The following is a 13134-nucleotide window of genomic DNA, read 5'->3' as shown; positions in this document are numbered from 1 at the left end:
CCTCCTGCCCCTATTTTCTATATCTCCATTCCTTCACTGTTGCTGGGTCAAAATCCTGGAACTCCCTCCCTAACAGCACTGTGGGTGTACCTACACCATGTGGACTGCAGCGGTTTAAGAATCATAGAATCCTACAGTGCAGAAGGAGGCCATTCAGCCCATCGAGTCTGCACCGACCCACCCAGGCCCTAACCCCATAACCCTATGCATCCACCCCAGCTAGTTCCCCTGACACTAAGGGGCAATTTAGCATGGCCAATCCTCCTAACCCGCACATCTTTGGACTGTGGGAGGAAACCGAGGCACCCGGAGGAAACCCACGCAGACATGGGGAGAACGTGCAAACTCCACAAATACAGTGACCCGAGCTGGGAATTGAACTGGGGTCCCTGGCGCTGTGAGGCAGCAGTGCTAACCACTGTACCACTGTGCACCCAGTGGCAGCTCACCACCACCTTCTCAAGGGTAATTAGGGATGGCAACAAATGTCATCCATGTCAGCGATGCTCACATCCTGAGAACTAATGGAAAACAATTTAAGTCTGCAGGTCACGAAGATGCAGCTGATAAAGTTCCCCATACCTCAGCAGCAGGAGGACAATTCGTCAAGTCTGTTTTGTTTTAATTCAGAGTCTCCCTCCACAACCCCTACTTGTTAATGCAGAGGACCGATGCACAGCTCTGCACAAGCTGCTTTGTTTCCGACTGAAGAGGTGGGAGCCTGTTGAATCTGGCATACATCAGGTGTAGTCAAACAGCTATTTATTGTGCCTGTCAAAATCCCGCCATCATCCGAGACTTCATTACCCTTTTTTCCTGTAATCTGTCATTTTCGGGGCTGTAATTGAAATGCAGGCCTCACCTTCTTGTCTCCTGTCTGAGGGGGAACCATGGTAACCGCACACAGAGTTCAGATGCTAAATTGACTTAGTGTATTTTGCTCAGGGAACAGATTCATCGGGAGACTCTCATGTCACCCGGGTTTCCATCTTAGTCATCTTCTGTCGCTTGTCTCATTAAAGACACTGACCTCAGGGCTCTGGCGTGCTTATTAATATAAAGGGAGGTAATGGATAAGCGGTTCTTTCAACTCTGAAACTAGTTTTAGCCCATTACTGACAGGATTTGCGACAGAGGATGAAGGTCACTGTGACATTCACGGTGACTGTAATTGTGGTTGATGGGAAGCTGGCCGAGACAGGAAGGCAGAAAGTTTGGCTGTAAGAACCATTTTGAGAACTTGTGCAAGACACAACCTCCAGGGAGACAATCAGGATACATCACCCATGTCACTTGGGATCGTATACGAAGTAACAATGATTAATTTACTTCTCATCATGTTCAGAGTATGGTTTGTTTTTCAGTAACACTCTCCTGAAGACATATAAATGGAAAGTTTGAAGTTTATTTATTAGTGTCACAAGTAGGCTTACATTAACACTGCAATGAAGTTACTGTGAAAATCCCCGAGTCGCCACACTCCGGCGCCTGTTCGGGTACACTGAGGGGGAATTTAGCACGGTCAATCCGTGCACGTCTTTCAGACTGTGGGAGGAAACTGGAGCACCCGGAGGAAACCCACACAGACACGGGCAGCACGGTGGCACAGTGGTTAGCACTGCTGCCTCACAGCACCAGGGACCCGGGTTCAATTCTGGCCTCAGGTCATTGCCTGTGTGGAGCTTGCACATTCTCCCTGTGTCTGTGTGGATTTCCTTCCGTTGGTCCGGTTTCCTCCTACACTCTAAAGATGTGCGGGTTAGGTTGATTGGCCATGCTAAATTAACCCTAGTGTCAGGGGGATTAGCAGGGTAAATATGTGGGGTTATGTGAATAAGGCCTGGGTGGGATTGTGGTCGGTGCGGACTCGATCGGACGAATGGCCTCCTTCTGCACTGCAGGGATTCTATGATTCCATGAAGTAGGCTTACATTCACACTGCAATGAAGTTACTGTGAAAATTCCCTAGTCACCACACTCTGGCACCTGTTCAGGTACACTGAGGGAGAATTTAGCATGGCCAATGCACCTAACCAGCACATCTTTCAGACTGGGAGGAAATCCTCACAGACACAGGCAGCACGGTTAGCACTGCTGCCTCACAGCACCAGGGACCTGGGTTCAATTCCAGCCTCGAGTTACTGTCTATGTGGAGTTTGCACGTTCTCCCCGTGTCTGTGTGCGTTTCCTCCGGGTGATCTGGTTTCCTCCAACGATCCAAAGACCTGCCAGTTAGGTGGATTGGCCATAATAATTGTCCCTTAGTATCAGGGAGATTAGCAGGGTAAATGTGTGAGGTTACGGGGATAGGGCCTGGGTGGGATTGTTATCAGTGCGGGCGCAATGGGCTGAACGGCCTCTTTATGCACTGTAGTGATTCTATGAAGTTTAACAACACCAGGTTAAAGTCCAGCAGGTTTATTTGGTAGCAAAAGCCACACAAGCTTTCGGAGCTCCAAGCCCCTTCTTCAGGTGAGTGGGAATTCTGTTCACAAACAGGGCACATAAAGACACAGACTTAATTTACATGAATAATGGTTGGAATGCGAATACTTACAGCTAATCAAGTCTTTAAGAAACAAAACAACGTGAGTGGAGAGAGCATCAAGACAGGCTAAAAAGATATGTATTGTCTCCAGACAAGACAGCCAGTGAAACTCTGCAGGTCCAGGCAACTGTGGGGGTTACAAATAGTGTGACATGAACCCAATATCCCGGTTGAGGCCGTCCTCGTGTGTGCGGAACTTGGCTATCAGTTTCTGCTCAGCGACTCTGCACCGTCGTGTGTCGCGAAGGCCGCCTTAACCTGGTGTTGTTAAACTTCTTACTGTGTTTACCCCAGTCCAACGCCGGCATCTCCACATCGTGATTCTATGAGACAGGGAGAATGTGCAAACTCCGCACAGACAGTGAACCAAGCCGGGAATCAAATCCGAGTCCCTGGCACTGTGAGGCAGCAGTGCTAACCACTGCGCCACCATGAATATAATGGAATGAAGCACAGGCTTCAGTCACTGAGTTTCTGAGGCCAGAAGCAAATTGCCTGCTGTCCTATCATGTCAACTCACCTCAGTCCAGGGGGTAGTGGTGTGAAGTGGGGGTACTGTTGGAGTGTGGGGAAGAAGTGGGGGGACAGTTTGGAACAAGCAGCCAGAATGAAGAGAAAGAGGTGAAATTCTAAAAGCAAATGCTTCTGTTAAGTTTGCATCCACGCAGTCATAGAATCAAAGAACCCTACAGTGCAGATGGAGGCCATTCAGCCCATCATCTCTGCACCAACTTTCCAAAAGAGTATCTAACCCAGGTCCACCTCCACGTCCTATCCCTGTAACCCCACGCATTTACCATGCACAATCCATCTAACCTACACATCTTGGGACACCAAGGGGCAATTTAGCATGGCTAATCCACCTAATGGACGCATCTTTGGACTGTGGGAGGAAACCGGAGCATGCTGAAGAAACCCACGCAGACACAGGGAGGACATGCAAACTCCACACAGACAGTGACCCAAGAATTGAATGTGAGGCAGCAGTGCTAACTGCGGTGCCACCATGCCACTCCTTAACTTTAAATACTTCATGGAAATCCATGAATGCGTTTTTATTCATATTATGTTCATCAACACCCCCACTGTGCTGCCATTCCGCCCCAGTCATCCCATGAGATATTAGCAGACGAATACTAGCATAGAGTTAATGGGCTGAATTTCCTCCTTCTGTGTCATTATGACTCTATGTTGCCACTTGCTAAGCTCAGCACAGACAACATTGTCAACATCTGAAAATTCATTTAAGATTTATTGACTTTCCATATTGCCATAATGCACATAACTGGATGGTACAGAACAGGGAAGGAAGGATAATTTTTTTATGACTGGTACAATTGAAGATAATCGTGAAAAATTTATCAATTGTTAATAAAACTGCAAGCATGGAATGTGCGGCATATCTGACCTGTGGCTGTCACTCACCTATGGAGGCAATTACCATATCCCATGTGAACTGTACTGATCGACATTGTCATTTCCCTGAACGTAGTTCAGTATGATTTAGCACCACCGCGAAAGATTGAGCTGCATTGATAAGAAACATACTGATTAGTTAAAGGGGCATTTTCCAGCAATTTTATTACCATTACATTATCATACATCTGCCATTTTCCATTAGGTGTGTACATGAGCAGTGCTAGCATTGGCAACTTATGGGAATAGTTGGAATAAAGCATTGAATAAAATTCATTGGCTTTTTTTATGCCTATATTCGTATCGTCATTCGCACGTTTACCCATCACCCGCTGCGTTCACTTATCTACACCAGATCGCAATTTTAAAATTCTCACCCTTCTTTTCAAGTCCCTCTGTGGCTTCAACCATACCTATCACTGCATCAACCTCCAGTCTGCCACCCCGCAAGACTTCCCCAATTCTAACCTCTTGAGCAGATCCCCCATTCTAATTGTAAAGTTTATTTATTAATCACAAGTAGGCTTACATTAACACTGCAATGAAGTTACTGTGAAAATCCCCCAGTCGCCACACTCCGGCGCCTGTTCAGGTACGCGGAGCGAGAATTTAGCCTGGCCAATCCACCTAACCAGCACATTTTTCGGATTGTGGGAGGAAACCAGAGCACCCGGAGGAAACCCATGCAGACACAGGGAAACATGCAGATCTGCACAAACAGTGACCCAAGCTGGGATTCGAACCTGGGTCCCTCGCACTGTGAGGCAGCAATGCTAACCACTGTACCACCGTGCCGCTCCTTGCTGCATCTTTGACAGCTATCTCTTTAGCTGGCTGGGCCCTAAGCTCTGCAATTCCCTCCCTAAACTTCTACACTCCATCTCTTGCCTCCTGACCTCCAAGATGCTCTTTGACCAAGCTTTTGTTATTATTCATGCTCTATTAAAGTCAATGCTCATGACAGCCAAAAGCTGAAACAGGGCACATTTAATCAGCAATTTTAATTAAAAGACCAAAAAATTACAAGTTCAGGTGAAAATTCACCAGGAGCCAATAGAATGATCAATGATTCACCCAGACAGACCCAATGATTGAGGTTGCCTATTGCTTGGATCACTCCATTTCGTACAGCAATCCTTTCAAACACTTTGTTTCCCTAACATAGCTGTACTCCCGCTCCAGACCATACAGACGGTAGATTCATTTTGAGATTTTTATTCTTGTCACATATTACATTCTGCACCCTCTCCCTTCCTTCTCCCCTACATACTCTATGAACGGTATGCTTTATCTGTATAGTGCATAAGAAACAATACTTTTCACTGTATACCAATAAATGTGACAAGAATAAATCAAATCAAATCAAATCAAACAACTTCTGGATAGTGTCCTAAAAGACCAATGCTTTGGTCTGTTAGACTTTTAAGGGGCGTGAGTGACTTTTAAGGGGTGTCTTGACAAATACATGAATAGGATGGGAATAGAGGGATATGGTCCCCGGAAGGATAGGGGGTTTTAGTTCAGTCGGGCAGCATGGTCGGTGCAGGCTTGGAGGGCTGAAGGGCCTGTTCCTGTGCTGTAATTTTCTTTGTTCTTTCTTCTTTGTTCTTTGCTGTTCTCAAAGAATTTGAGAGCCAGACGGTAGAGATCATAAGAACATAAGAACATAAGAAATAGGAGCAGGAGTAGGCCATCTGGCCTTTCGAGCCTGCCCCGCCATTCAACAAGATCATGGCTGATCTGAAGCGAATCAGTTCCACTTACCCGCCTGCTCCCCATATCCCCTAATTCCCTTATCGATCAGAAAACTATCTACCCGTGATTTAAACATATTCAACGAGGAAGCCTCCACCACTTCAATGGGCAGAGAATTCCAGAGATTCACTACCCTCTGAGAGAAGATCATTCAGACAGAGGCCCCATCCTTTCTCCATCTCCTCCTGCCATTGCTGCTGCTTCTCTCCCCCACCGGCCACCCCGGCTTTGTCCCCGTTCCGTCCTTTCCCAGAACCTGAGGCTGGCTGTGGGCCCAGCTCAGGCACCAGAGCCATTGGCCTTGGGTGAGCTTTACTGAGTGAGGCCTGCTGCTGCTTACATAGAACATAGAACATAGAAAGCCACAGCACAAATAGGCCCTTCGGCCCACAAGTTGCGCCGATCACATCCCCACCTCTAGGCCTATCTATAGCCCTCAATCCCATTAAATCCCATGTACTCATCCAGAAGTCTCTTAAAAGACCCCAACGAGTTTGCCTCCACCACCGCCGATGTCAGCCGATTCCACTCACCCACCACCCTCTGAGTGAAAAACTTACCCCTGACATCTCCTCTGTACCTACCCCCCAGCACCTTAAACCTGTGTCCTCTCGTAGCAACCATTTCAGCCCTTGGAAATAGCCTCTGAGAGTCTACCCTATCCAGACCTCTCAACATCTTGTAAACCTCTATCAGGTCACCTCTCATCCTTCGTCTCTCCAGGGAGAAGAGACCAAGCTCCCTCAACCTATCCTCATAAGGCATGCCCCCCAATCCAGGCAACAGCTTGTTGCTGTTCTACTCTCCTACTCTCCCTCTCCCGGGTCTGGGCTACACATCAGGTTGTTGGTGGATACTTCCAACTGCTGGAGCCACTGGCCAAGCCCGAGTTGCATTCGGCCACCGCTGAAATCTTCTCCAGCATCACCACAGCAGTTCACCAGTCCCATTATGTCCTGACATAGAATCATAGAACCATAGGATCCCTACAGTGCAGAAGGAGGCCACTCAGTCCATCAAGTCTGCACTGATTCTCTGGCAGAGTGTCTGACTTAGGCCCTCTCCCTCGTCCTATCCCAGTAACCCCACAGCTTAACTAAGGCAACTAAGGGGCAATTTAACATGAGCCAATCCACCTAATCTACACATTTCTGGACACTAAGGGACATTTAGAATGGCCAATCCACCTAATCTGCACATCTTTGGACTGTGGGAGGAAACCGGAGTACCCGTAGGAAGCCCACGCAGACATGGGGAGAATGTGCAAACTCCAAACAGACAGTCACCCAAAGCTGGAATTGAACCCGAGTCCCTGGTGCCCTGAAGCAGCACTGCTGACCACCGTGTCACCATGCTGCCCTCATCGAACCCCTACAGTGCAGAAGGAGGCCATTTGGCCCATCGAGCCTACACTGACAACAATTCCACCCAGGCCCTATCCCCGTAACCCCATGTATTTACCCTAGCTTGAACATAGCATGGAGCCAGATATTGTTGGATAATGCTCCAGTGCAGCATCTCAGGAACATAGGGCCCAGACAGCTGAAGATAAGGGCTGCCAAGAGTGGACTTTTCAAAAATATTTCATAGGATGTGGCTATCGCTGGCTAGGCCAGGACATTTTATTGCCCCCGGACCTGGGTTCGATTCTCGGCTTGGGTCACTGTCTGTGTGGAGTTTGCACGTTCTCCCCGTGTCTGCGTGGGTTTCCTCCGGGTGCTCCAATTTCCTCCCATAGTCCAAATATCTGCGGTTTAGGTTCATTGACCATGCTAAATTGATCCTTGTGTCAGGGGATTAGCAGGGTAAATATGTGGGGTTACGGGAATAGGGCCTGGGTGGGACTATGGTTGGTGCAGACTCGATGGGCTCAATGGCCTCCTTCTGCACTGCAGGGATTCTATGATGATTCTATGTACATGTGGTATAGGTACACCCACATGTTGTTAGGGAGGGAGTTCCAGGAGTTTGACCCAGCAACAGTGAAGGCATGACGATATATTTCCAAGTGTGTAGCTTGTTGGTCATTGTGTTCCCATGCATCTGCTGCCCTTATTCTTCCAGATGTAAGAGATCACAGGTTTGGAAGCCGCTGTTGAAGGACTTTGGGAGTTGCTGCAGTGCATCTTGTAGATAGTGCACACTGCTGCTACTGTGCATCGGTGCTGGGAGTGAATGTTTAAGGTGGTTTACAGGGTGCCAATCAAGCAGGCTGCTTTGTCCTAGATGGTGCTGAGCTTCTTGAGTGTTAGTGGAGCTGTACTCATCCAGGCAAATAGAGCGTATTCCACCACACTCCTGACTTGTGCCTTGTAGATGATGGACAGGCCTTGGGGAGTCAGGCGGTGAGTTACCCCCTGCAGAATTCCCAACCTCTGACCTGCTCTGGGAACCACTGTATTTAGATGGCTGGCCCAGTTCAGTTTCTGGTTAATGGTAACCCCCGGAATGGTGATAGCGGGAAACCAAAGATGCTGATGCCATTGAATGCCAATGGGATGGTGGATTCTTTCTTGTGGAAGGTGGTCTTTGCCTTTCTGGCTGAATATCTGGGATGTAAACAGGTAAGAATTAGGAGGGAGCAGAAATCTTGCCAAGTCTTTAGCTGAAGATAAGAGATTATTTCCGTGGCTCTATTTAAAACATGAGCAACATGCCATTGGTTTCACATGAATAGTGGAATGGATACATTTGTTCACTGGAATATAATAGGAATGTTCCAGATGGGGAATGGAAATGAACAGGAAATGGAGAGTGCCAAAATGTTGCAGTAAGACCTAAGGGTGGCACAGTGGCACAGTGGTTAGCACTACTGCCTCACAGCGCCAGGGACCTGGGTTCAATTCCAGCCTTGGGTCGCTGTCTGTGTGGAGTCTGCACGTTCTCCCCATGTCTGCGTGGGTTTCCTCCAGGTGCTTTGGTTTCTGCCCACGGTCCAAACGATGTGCTAGTTAGGTGCATTGTCCATGCTAAATTCTCCCTCGGTGTACTTGAACAGGTGACGGCTAAGGGATACTCACAGCAACTTCACTGCAGTCTCAATATAAACCTCCTTGTGATACTAAATAAACTTGTGTTTTGCTAGACGTGGGAATGATGGCAAGTCCAATTCAGATAATAAAAATGAGCCATTCAAGGCTTTATTCACTCAGAAAAAGGAATGAAATGCAAATAGCAAAAGAGCTTGTATAAATAAGGTGACATTTTGCAAACGTTCTGGTGGGTGTATAGAGTAAAGGTGGCTCGATTATGTGTGATTTCAGATTGTTTTTAATTGCTCTTTCATTCTTGGCAGGTATTTATTCCTGATTCCACTCAGAAAGTGATGTTAGTACATGTCAGGGAATTGCTGTTCCTTTTGACCGATTTATAAAACAGAAATCACCTCAAAATATAGTTCAGAGTGGAGTCAATACCACACAGAAAAATGGCTATTCGGCCCATTGACCCAATGCCAGCACTCTGGAGAACAAAACATTCAAGTGTACTTCCCTCAAGCACCCCATTCAATTTCCCTTTGAGGTTTTTGATCATCTCCGCTTACACCTCACTCATGAGAAATGAATTCTAGCTCATTACCACTCACCACGTTGAAAAGGTTTTCCTCACATCCCCCCCCAATGCCTCCTGTCAAAACAAAACCTACATTTGTGTTCCCAGTTGTTGCAGCGTCACCTAATGGTCTTTGTCTCCCTAATTTAACTTTGTCAAGAAATTTTGCACCGCTATCAAAACTCCCCTCAATCTCCTTTGCTCTAAGGTTACATATAGGCCAGAATTCATAAGGATATAGAAACATAGAAAGTTAAAGCAGGAGTAGGCAATTCGGCCCTTCGAGTCTGCCCACCACTCATCTTGATCATGGCTAATCATCGAATTCAATATCCTGATCCCCCATTTCCCCCATATCCCTTGATCCCTCTATCCCCAAGAGCTATATCTAATTTCTTCTTGAAATCAGACAAAGTTTTGGCCTCAATTACATTCTGTGGTAGTGAATTCCACACATTCACCACCCTCTGGGTGAAGAAATTTCTCCTCACCTCAGTTCCAAAAGGTTTACCCCTTACCCTCAAATTATGACCACTAATTCTGGGCTCCCCCACCATCGGGAACATTCTTTCTGAATCTACCCTGTCTAATCCTGTTAGAATTTTATAAGTTTCTATGAGAACCCCTCTCACTCTTCTAAACTCCAGTGAATATAATCCTAACCGACTTAGTCTCTCCTCATAGGACAGCCCAGGAATCAGTCTGGTAAACCTTTGCTGTACTCCTTCTATAGCAAGGATATCCTTCCTCAGATAAGCACACCAAAACTGCACACAATACTCTGGGTGTGGCTTCACCAACACCCTATATAATTGCAGCAAAACATCCCTATTCCTATACTCAAATCCTCTCGCTCTGAAGGCCAACATACCATTTGCCTTCTTTACTGCCTGCTGTACCTACATGCTTACTTTCAGCGACTTATGCATAAGGATTTCAAGGTCTCGTTGAGTATCCACCTCTCCAAATTTAAACCCATTCAAGTAATAATCTGTCTACCTATTATTGCTACCAAAGTGGATAGCCTCTCATTTACCCACATTATACTGCATCTGCCATGGCAGGATTCCTTCACTAAATTACAATTGTGATTCATTTTGAGATTTTTATGACAATCCAACAGATTCATGCTCAGCGTCATTGCTATGGGGTGGTGATGGTCTAGTGGTATCATTGCTTGACTATTAAATTCAGCAAGTCAGCTAATGTTCTGAGGGCCTGGCTTCAAATCCTGCCATGGCAAATGGTGGAATTTTTTTTTAAATCTGGAATTAAGAATCTACTAATGACTATTGGGACCTCTGCTGTTTGTGATTTATATAAATGATCTGGAAGAAGGAGTAACTGGGGTGATTAGTAAGTTTGCGGACGACACAAAACTGGCAGGACTTGCAGATAGTGAGGAACATTGTCAGAGGCTACAGAAGGATATAGATAGGCTGGAAATTTGGGCAAGGAAATGGCAGATGGAGTTCAATCCTGATAAATGCGAAGTGATGCATTTTGGTGGGAATAATGTAGGGAGGAGCTACACGATAAATGGAAGAACCATAAAGGGTGTAGAGACGCAGAGGGACCTGGGTGTGCAAGTCCACAGATCTTTGAAGGTGACGTCACAGGTGGAGAAGGTGGTGAAGAAGGCATATGGCATGCTTGCCTTTATAGGACGGGGCATAGGGTATAAGAGTTGGGGTCTGATGTTGCAGATGTATAGAACGTTGGTTCGGCCGCATTTGGAATACTGCGTCCAGTTCTGGTCGCCACACTACCAGAAGGACGTGGAGGCTTTGGAGAGAGTACAGAGGAGGTTTACCAGGATGTTGCCTGGTATGGAGGGGCTTGGTTATGAGGAGAGATTGGGGAAACTGGGGTTGTTCTCCTTGGAAAGACGGAGGATGAGGGGAGACTTAATAGAGGTGTATAAAATTATGAAAGGCATAGATAGGGTGAACGGTGGGAAGCTTTTCCCCGGGTCGGTGGTGACGTTCACGAGGGGTCATAGGTTCAAGGTGAAGGGAGGGAGGTTTAACACAGATATCAGAAGGACATATTTCACACAGAGGGTCGTGGGGGCCTGGAATGTGTTGCCGGGCAAGGTGGTGGAGGCGGACACACTGGGAATGTTTAAGACTTATCTAGACAGCTATATGAACGGAGTGGGAATGGAGGGATACAAAAGAGTGGTCTAGTTTGGACCAGGGAGCGGCGCGGGCTAATTGTTCCTTGTTTCTCGTTTCAAGGCTTCATTCTATGATCATCTTGCTGGTGCCAGTACAGAGCGAGACTGCGGATAGTTAGGAACCTGTCTCGGGGGCAGGGAATTCATATGGTGTTCGTGGAAGTGGAAATGACTAGGGTTGGGAAGCATTTTCCGATCAGGGCCATTGTGATCTCCTGGACTCGTTTCGATCGCCTCAGGGGGTCGGAGAGGAATTTCCCAGAATTTTTTCCCCATATTGGCCCTGGGGTTTTTCACTCTGGGTTTTCGCCTCTCCCTGGAGATCACATGGTCTGGAATGGGGGGGTGGGGGTGAGTTAATAAGTTGTAATGAACAAAGCATCGTAGCTGTGAGGGACAGCTCGGTGGATAGGATATTGGTATGTAGATAGGCTGGAAAATTGGGCGGGGATCCTGGATTCAGGATTCAATCCTGGACCGGGGAGCGGCGCGGGCTTGGAGGGCCGAAGGGCCTGTTCCTGTGCTGTATTGTTCTTTGTTCTTTGTTCTTTGACTGTGAAACCATTGTCAGTTGTCGGAAAAACAATCTGGTTTACTAATGTCCTTCAGGGAAGGAAATCTGCCGTCTTTACCGGGCCTGTTCTACATGTGACTTCAGAGCCACAGTAATGTGGCTGATTCTCAAGTGTCCTCTGAAATGTCCCAGCAAGCCACTCAGTTCAAGGGTGACTACGGATGGGCAATGAATGCTGGCCAGCCAGCAATGCCCATGTCCCACGAATGAGAAAAAAAAACTATTTCTTTTCTATAGACAGGATTTTTTTTTAAATTCAAATCCTCAGACAACCATGGTAGCATTTGAAAATTTGTCCCACTTGATTCCTGGCCTGCTGTAATTCAAGTCCAGTAACATACTGATGTATCGTAGTTGGTTCTGTACTTCATTGTAATAAAAATAAACGTTGTACTTCGAGCCTCTGCAACGTGCTGGCAAGTCTTTCAGGACAGCACAGCTGTACAGTGGTTAGCACAATGGTTAGCACTGCTGCCTCACAGTGCTAGGGACCTGGGTTCAATTCCGGCCTCGGGTCACTATCTGTGCGGAGTTTGTACATTTTTCCGTATCTGCGTGGGTTTCCTCCAGGTGCTCCAGTTTCCTCCCACAGTCCAAAGATGTGCAGGTTCAGTTGATTGACCATGCTAAATTGACCATAGTGTCAGGGGATTAGTAAATGAGGATTACGGGAATAGGGCTTGGGTGGGATTATGGTCGGTACAGACTTGATGGGCCGAATGGCCTTCTTCTGTACTGTAGGGATTCTATGATTCTACCACTCTTAACCACTGCCTCTTTCTTTTCTCCTCATCTCTGTAGGTTTGGATGTGCGGAGGTCACATGTACGATGCTCCTTGCTCCAGAGTGGGACACATCTACAGAAAGTACGTTCCTTATAAAGTTCCCTCCGGGACCAGTTTAGCAAGGGTGAGTACAGGACGCCTCCCTTTTACAGGGATCAGTGCAGTTAAGGTCAGTGAGGCAAAAAGTGCACCATGTATCTGAGCAACACTGGCCCCAATCTTAAAGCCTCCCCTGACCAACAGGTAGAAGAATATCAGGATTAGAGAACCCAATACCACCCTGACGCCACTCCTACCCTTTTCAATTTTATAGCACAGGGTTCGG

The 13134-nt window shown here is 47.0% G+C and overlaps 1 protein-coding gene across 1 annotated transcript in view; it reads left to right on the top strand.

Annotated features, from left to right (window-relative positions):
• Window positions 1-13134, top strand: part of galntl6 (polypeptide N-acetylgalactosaminyltransferase like 6) — a gene marked incomplete at its 5' end in the record, with an annotated part of 862172 nt that overhangs the window by 704847 nt on the left and 144191 nt on the right. The window contains one exon of the mRNA XM_078213889.1: window positions 12826-12933. Coding sequence (XP_078070015.1) covers window positions 12826-12933 — 108 coding nt within the window. The remainder of the gene's footprint in view (window positions 1-12825; window positions 12934-13134) is intronic.

This window comes from Mustelus asterias, chromosome 6 (genome assembly GCF_964213995.1).
Source record: "Mustelus asterias chromosome 6, sMusAst1.hap1.1, whole genome shotgun sequence".
Classification (NCBI taxonomy): Eukaryota; Metazoa; Chordata; class Chondrichthyes; order Carcharhiniformes; family Triakidae; genus Mustelus; species Mustelus asterias.
Note: the sequence above shows the minus strand (reverse complement) of the source record. Positions and strands in the feature narration are given on the sequence as shown.